This window comes from Hibiscus syriacus, unplaced genomic scaffold (genome assembly GCF_006381635.1).
Source record: "Hibiscus syriacus cultivar Baekdansim isolate YM2019G1 unplaced genomic scaffold, ASM638163v2 tig00111648_pilon, whole genome shotgun sequence".
NCBI lineage: Eukaryota > Viridiplantae > Streptophyta > Magnoliopsida > Malvales > Malvaceae > Hibiscus > Hibiscus syriacus.
The window spans coordinates 776,557-785,110 of NW_024063145.1; the positions used below are offsets into that span (position 1 = coordinate 776,557).

The 8,554-nt window shown below is 30.0% G+C and overlaps 1 protein-coding gene across 1 annotated transcript; it reads left to right on the forward strand.

The window, feature by feature from the left end:
• The first annotated feature begins 3,196 nt into the window (after positions 1 to 3,196).
• On the forward strand, positions 3,197 to 3,805 carry LOC120166861 (dehydration-responsive element-binding protein 1D-like). Its single transcript, XM_039176046.1, has one exon. The coding sequence runs from the start codon at positions 3,212 to 3,214 to the stop codon at positions 3,788 to 3,790; it is 579 nt and encodes a 192-aa protein (XP_039031977.1). The 5' UTR covers positions 3,197 to 3,211; the 3' UTR covers positions 3,791 to 3,805.
• Positions 3,806 to 8,554: the final 4,749 nt, after the last annotated feature.

Genomic DNA, 8,554 nt, shown 5'->3' on the forward strand with positions numbered 1-8,554 from the left:
AAAAATAAATTTTTCATATCTTCCTCTCTCTCCGTTCATAATATTAAAAAAAGTTAATTTTTCATATATACTTTTAAAAAATACGAATTTCTAATTTTTGTTTTAAAATTGTTACTTATAAATATTTAGGAAAATACTAAAAATAAAATTTAGGGAACAAATAAGATATTTTCAATTAATTTAGCATGTTACGTCACCCTTTAACAATATTTAGCGATTGATACTTATTTTTTTATTAAATCCAAGGTTTAATGTATATTTTATAACTTTTAAAAACTCAATGAAAAATAAAATAATCTTCAAAAAAAATATAATGGTCTATTTATGAATTTTATACTATTTTATATTAATAGTGAACATTGTGTATGTATTAGTGGTGCATATGGGTGTGTGGCATTCACTCTAGATTCATCCAAGGAAAATTCTAGAATGCATGAGTGTCAACTATATAAATCTATATATTATTAAAAATTATTTATTTATTTTTAAAAGTTAATAAAAATTTTATTTATTAATGAAATAATTATATAATCTGATATATATAAATAATTAGTAAACATTAAATTAATAAACACATATTTGTTAAAAAGAAACAAAACAAACTGAGCAGACTTTCATAAACAAAGAAAATAAAGATAAACTGGATCAAAAGTTAAATTTTATCAAAATTGAACAATTATATATATATATAACATTAAATATTAGGGTTGAGTATTCGATCGAGTTGAATCAAGTCGAGTTAAAAAATTGAGTTATTTGAGTTGACGAGTCGTATTTTATGACTTAAACTTAACTTGAAATATTTTTGAGTCGAGTCAAAAGTTTTATACAAATTTAATTGTAATTATTTATAATATTATGGTATAAATTTTCAGTTTTTTTAGTGAATCTAACTCAAAAACTGATTCAATAATTCGAATGGACTTAAATAACTTAAATTAAAAAAAATCAATTTTTCAAATAGAGACTAATCGAATTTTACTCACCGTACCTCATATGGTGAAGGCATTCCTATATCTGGAATTATTTATTATTTTAAAAAAACTGATCAGAGTCCGACCCATACTAGATTTCAAAGGAAAAAAAAGGTTAAATTCGAATCACAACCCAATTCATGAACGAAGACGCGACAATGATTTTTTCCTTAAAAACAATTCTTATTATCAAGTTAAGGATGTTGTGAGAAAAGAAATTTAATTAGTTAAAAAAACCAATTGTTAGTCATAATGCCAAAAATAATCCCTAATATTGATCAAAATAATCATTTTGGCCTTATTCTTTTTTTAGTATTTTGGCCACCAATATTTCATTTTGGGTAAAAAATCTCTATAGATGAAAATCATTAGTCAACACATGATTAATGCTCCAAATTATGAGTCTTTTAAACCTAAAATGAAACATTGAGGGCTAAACTTCCCTAAAAAATAAAGGATAAAGTGATTATTATTTCAAATATTAGAGGCATTTTTGCTCTAAAATGAAACATTGAGGGACAAAATACTCTAGAAAATAGAATATGAAACAAAATCACAATTTTAATTAATATTATAGGTTAATTTTGACATTATGTACAATAGTTATTATGCAATAATATATAGGGTTTTTGTTCCCCAACCTGAGAGTTGAGTGTAAAGTTTGGAGTGGGTGAGCCCAATTCAAATCCCGACACATCTATTTTTTTTTTATAATCATTGGTTTTTTATTTGTTAATCGACTAATTTGGATTGGGTACTGCAGAGGCAAGGGCGACCCTCCCAACCTAATTTGCTCTATTCGTAAACGTCAAGATTCGAACCTCTGACCTTCCTTAAGGGATCTAGTGCATAATCTCACTAGACCAATTGGTTGTTGGTATCTAATTATATTTTTAAACCCATTTTTTAATTATTTATTTAACTCTTAATCATAATTAATTATGATCTATTTGTTTTATGATCTCATTCACTACCTCAATATGTTAGTTAAAGATATATAGTAACTTAAGTTTGAAAAAAATTAAGTATAAAAATTAAGTTTTAAATTTTGGATTAATATAAATTTTTAGACATATTTTAACCTATATAATGCAATATCAAACATATTTTTTATTAAATGGATAGATAAATGGTGAAAGCTGAATTCTGTTTGTCAAATGGGTATTCAAAAGATGTAAACATCAATGAAATTTTATGTAGTTGTTTATATTAATGTTATATGGCTTAATTGAATTGATGTTACAACAGTCGGATATTTGGTTGCCCTCCCCGTTTTAAGGTTTCAGCTTGACTAATCTGGACCGAGTTACGTCACACACCTAGTTTTGATGTGTGAGTCTTCTAGCAGTGATTTTCTACGTACAAAATTACTCGAACTCAAAACCTTACTTAAGCGATATCAAGACAATAATCGGATATTAATCATACTCATTTTCTTTTTAGTAATTAAAAAAAAGGAGTTGCACTTTTCATTTTAATTTGATAACTAGTCATATTCTCTCCTTTCAATTATTTAAGTTTTATTTTTGTTAATTTTCTCACATTTTAATAATTATTTTTAATTTTACCTCTAAGAGAAAGAGTGTCATAGTTTCTAGAATAATGTTAAATATATTCAATAGTTTGTATCTAAATAGATTTGTTAATAAATCTAGGTAAATACACAAAAAAAAGATTTCTAATGAAAATTTTAAACATGATTAGATCAGTTTAAATTTAATTTAATTCTATTTTATAATAAAATATTAATTATTAATATATATTCATTCTTCATATAAACTAATTTTTAATAGTCAAATACTCGACAAAGCAACACTTATAGTGAGAGTACTATTCCGTAACTTTTAATAATTAAGAGACTCAATAAAATATCATCATATAACCTAGAGAATTTTTTGTACTTTACGCAATAATTTTCCTTAATCCACAACATTTCAATTTCTAATAAAGCACGTGGGCAAAGAGTAAATTGAAAAAGCTTAGCCGAAAAGCAAAAGCCCAACGTCTAGAACTTTTAGCTAATACTTCCTATGTGGAAACCGTGGACCACAAAAGCTGCCCTGTCTGTCATTTGCGCGTCGTGTGGGAAGCGAACCTCGTCTTGCCGCCGGCTGCTCCGCCTATAAATAAACGCTTCACAACCTTTGCTTCCTTGGGTCTCAAATCCAGAAATCGTTCACAAAAGATTAAACAAACATCTAAACTGAACCCAGAAAACAGACTCTCCGTCTCACTCTATGGCAGCTGATATGACGGAGGAGAAGCCGCCGTCACCATCTGAGCAAGTGTTTTCACTAGCAACGAGTAGGCCTAAGAAACGTGCAGGGCGGAGGATATTCAAAGAGACTCGTCATCCCGTATATAGAGGTGTTCGTAAAAGGAATAAAGATAAATGGGTGTGCGAGCTACGCGAGCCTAATAAAAAGACTCGTGTATGGCTCGGCTCTTATCCCACGCCAGAAATGGCTGCAAGGGCGCATGATGTAGCTGCACTTGCATTTCGAGGAAAAGCTGCCTGCCTTAACTTCGCTGACTCTGCTTGGAAGTTGCCTTTACCGGCTTCAATGGATGCAACGGAAATTCGAAGAGCGGCTGCTGAGGCAGCCAAAGCATTTGGGCCTCAGGAATTGAAGCAAGTTTCGGGAAGCGTGGAGGCTTGTAATGGTGAAGTTAACTTTGTGGATGAAGAAGCAGTGTTCGATATGCCCAACTTGCTCGTAAGCATGGCTGAAGGGCTTTTGCTTTCTCCCCCAAGGAGTAATTTGGGGGATGATGAGAGTGGTATGGATGTGTCCTTGTGGACCTACTCAATTTGATTCGTTGGGATTTACTGTACATGCTTAACTTTATCGAAGTTTCTTTTGATGCTCTTGTAATTTTTTAGATTTTATCTTGATTAATCTAAATTGATATATATCATACATATAATTTTAGTGGTTGAATCTTTCAGTGAAGATTTCTACATATATAATACCTCGAACATAAAATATACTTATACAATATTAAATTATTAATCAATTGAGCGAGTCGTGTTAATTATTCTAGCTATAGATATAGTATTGACCTGTAGATATAGAAATTCATTCTTTTGAAAGAATGTTTGAAATTGAAGTCAATGACATGTTCTTCGAGAAAAGTTTGTTTCATTCTACCATTTACTTTCCAACGAGTCAAATCACACATTCTAGACGTACCTTTTAAGGTGGCGTAGAAGAAAAAGCTTGAATCATCATCTTTCAAACATAAGTCAACACATTCAAATTTGGGTAAATTACAAATTTTTATCACTTAACTTATCCCTATTCATATTTAGTCATTGAAGTTTATTTTTTTAATTTAATCATTGAACTTTCAAATTATTCTTGTTTTGACCACGTTGTTGTTAAACAGTTAATGACAACATGACATAACACACTATACCAAAAAAATGTCATTTTAGAAAAGTCAAATTTACACCAAAATGTCATCATTTTGGATCCATATAAAATTTAGCTTTCCCTTTTTTCTTCATTTTCCATCTTCTCCCATTTTATTCTTCTTTTTCTTTCTCTCATTTTATATCAATCTACCCAAATTCCGGTCTTCACACTGGTCAGTGTAGGCTATCGTCAACAATGACCAAAGAGTTTAAAAATTTTCCACCAAGCTCATTATGCTCTAATGAATGCCAATATTGTGTCAGTTTAACAAAAAAAATACCCCCAAATTCTATGAATCTAGCATTAAGAAACTTCAAGTTGTTAAATCGCCACCATTCGACATCACTTTTGACCAATAATAATTTTGTTAGACTATTCTTTACTTCATCTACAAGTATGTCGGTTTAGTATCTCATAGAAACCCCACAAAAGCCTTAAAATTCTCCCAAACTTTTGATCTCAATATCCAACTGTCGAATCACCACAATTTTGAGGTACATTGTTATCCTCATTGTGTCTACCTTTTCACCATTGGGGTTCTCCATTCTATCACCAAAGTGACAAGGACTAAAATGAGTTTTCTATCATTTTTATATCTATAGGGAGGGTTTGGGTTTGTTTGATTAAGATTTAGGGATTTTCATATTGGCTATGAGATGCTTGGTGGCTTATGCTAAGCCCTAGTAGTGGCAGAACTCAACATTATTTGTTGGGGGCATTTTAAAAAATGTATATATTAGTTAAAATATTTTAATGCCTTCAACTAAAATGAAATTAAAAGTTGAATACTTAATAACTTGATTGAAGTCCTCAAGTCGAAGAAGATGAACAACTAAACAAAAAAAGTTTTTTTGTATCTTGAAATCAGAAATAACAAAAAAGAATATATTTTTGTTCATTTAAAAATAAAATAATAAAAAATGTTAACTCTTTTTAATAAATGATAACTAAATTTTAAGGTAATATACATTTTTATAACTAAATTTAATAACTTATTATATACAATTTTTAAGGGACCAATTTAGGAATTTAATATATATAAAATATATACCAACAATAAGTTGGTCTAATGAGATGAGGCAATAGACCCTGTAACAAGGTTAGGGGTTCAAATCTTGGTATTTGTGAATGGAGCAAATTGAGTTGTGAGGGTCGCTCTCACCTGTGCAACACCCTATTTAGATTAATCGATTAATAAATTAGATACCAGTGATTATACCAAGTATATATATAATTTAAAAAAGGGTAAACTACAAGTTTAGTACCCAAACTATCACTTTTGTTCCGTTTTAGTACCTAAACTTTCATTTTTTTTAAAAATCATACCTAACATTTATTTTTGTTTCATTTTAATACCCCGCTTGATACATGCATCAAAAGGCTCACATCAAAGGAAGATGGACTAGCACTTCCAATTGATTCACACGAACAAGCCTTTGAAAAAAAGAATAGCAGAGTAACAGACTTGCGACTGCTTTTTTAATGGGATCCTGATTTTATTCAGTCAACATGTCTTCTGGAGATTTGACCGTATGTTTCTTATCTTTCCAACGGTTTCTGAATCTCATCAATCCAATATCGGGAGCTCAAGACATGCTTATTTTATTGAATACAACACGTGCAGAAATCTCTATAGGGAATTATTACAAATTTTCAATATTTTCATATTAGGGATAGTTTAAGTCAAGGTTATAAAGGTAATTTTATTGTAATAAAAAAACCTAGCAGCCCCGATCTTATTCTCAAAGCCATCACCTTCTAGAAGATTAATCTGGACCATTCATCACATCTAACAGCTGAGGAACAAGTCATGTATTCAAACTCCTAGTTTTCATCACCACCTTCAGATCAAACACTACATCAAGGGTCCATATTAATGTAGCCCACATCACTTGGATTAGGATAGACTTCAGTTTTTATTTCATTGTTATTTTATTCTTTAGTCATGTTAGGACAAGGACTCTTTTTTCTTATATAAAGGATGCTCCTCCCACCTTTGTAATCATCAAGTTTTATTCTTTTCAATACAACGTGAGTATGTTCGTTTCTTTGAGGCTTTTTTTCTTTTAAATTATTAAGAGTTCTTGAGACGGAGATCTTTTTCATTATTACTAGGAGGGCTAGTTAGAGTCGATTATCAATTTTGCCTAATCAATTGCGATTAGGAGGGTTCGTAGGATAACTATCCATCTATTTTCTACAAATCCATCCTCACCGTCAATCATATTTACCATCCACCTTCATAAGGGAGATCTTTTGTTTTATTTATTATCTTACTTTATTTTCAAGTTCTTTATCTTTTGTTTATCTTGTTTTAACCTTGTTCTTGCCTTAAGTCCATCACTTAAAAGAAACCCTAAAGAACTCTAGTTATTGTAACCACCTTCCCTATTCATTCTCTTCGTTTCTTCATCGAGTCTTGAGCTCTCTAGGTTTGATTCTTTAATGAGAGCAATGTTGATCAATTCGATGCCACTTCCCTATCATAACTGTTAACTTTTTGTTTTATTTTAGTACCTTAATTTTTAACAGCGGGGTACTAAAATAAAAAAAAGTAAATTTCAGGTATGATTTTAAAACAAATTAAAGTTTATGTACTAAAACAGAACAAAAGTGATAGTTTATGTACTAAATGTGTACTTTACCCTAAACAAATTGAGGGGGCCATGGTCCCCTCTATTCCTCTAGTAGTTCTGCCTCTGAGCATTAGTGGAGATGGCTTGACAGTGAATTGATGAACAAAGATGGTGTTCGATGGAGTTGGGTGGGATGGCTTGCATTTAGTTGTGTTTGGCTTGAAGTTCGCTATAATTTTCGTTGGTGGGTATGGGAGGATGGTGTGATAGTGATTGGATGAGCGAGTATGGCGAGGATGAAAAATGATGGTGATGAAAGATGGGTTAGAAATGGTTAAGGGGTAGTTGCTCGAGTTGAGATAATGGATTTAGGTGGAATAAAGGTTGAATTTGGACTTAGGAGATCTGAATTGGGAAATATGAAAATTTTGGATCAAACGGTCATCAATGACGATGTCAACATGGTAACTGATTATGACGAACGATGGTAATAATTTGAGTTGACACGTATGTGACTCAAATGTTAATAAATTCAAGTCAAAATATAAATAGAGAGTTAAATGATCGAGTGGCCAAAAGAAGAATAATTTGAAAGTTCAATTATTAAATTTAAAATTTTTAAATGTTAGTGATCAAAAGATGAGTAAGAAGAAAGTTGAATAATAAAATTTCTTATTTAACTTTAAAATGTTATCATTTACTCCAAAATAGGTGTGATTAATGCAAAATAAGTGAAGTTCTAAAATTATGATAGAGAATTTTATTGTTTAATGTACTTTTATTTTTTTATCAATTTATTTTTAGATCCATTATTATTGTATATAATTTTATGTTTTATAGTTCTATTTTAAAATAAGAAAATTTGTCATTTCTTGAAAGGTTTATATTGAAAATCAATTTAAAAAATATCTCTTATCTCTCTATCATTCTCATTTTTATTGTATTTAGGCTTATATCACAAATAAATACCTAAAGTATATCACATTTTTCTTTTAGGTGCCTAAATTATTCTTTTTATCAAAATAAGTACCTAAGTTTTCAATCTATGAATATTTTAAGTTTAAAACTAAAGTCAGTTAAAAAAACACATAAATCAATAAAAAAAGTAACAAATGACGTGTTAAATAATTATTTACATAAAAATTAAAGAAAAACAAAACCTTGATTAAAACAATAAAAAGAATATAAGAGCCTCTCATTTACCTCACCTTCATCTCCAGAGAAGTTTTCCCCTCTTTTCTTCAATCTAGGATTTTTGAACCCGTACTCTCTTAACTTTGTGAAATTCAAAAGAATCAAATATCAAATACTATTCTTTTCAACCTCTAATTTCCACACCCAAAAAACTATAATTTGATCACAAAATTGTTTTTCTGGGTACGTAGTACCGATATTGTTTTTATTGTATCGATACTGCATGAACAATACCGATATTGTTCATGTGGTACCGATACCAAAGGTAAGAGAAGTATCAATACTACCAACTGTTTCCAAATTGCTTAAATTCCATAATGAAAAATAAGTACCGATACTCGAAGGGGTACCAATACTACTTTACACAGTGGTATCGATACCATGAAGCATA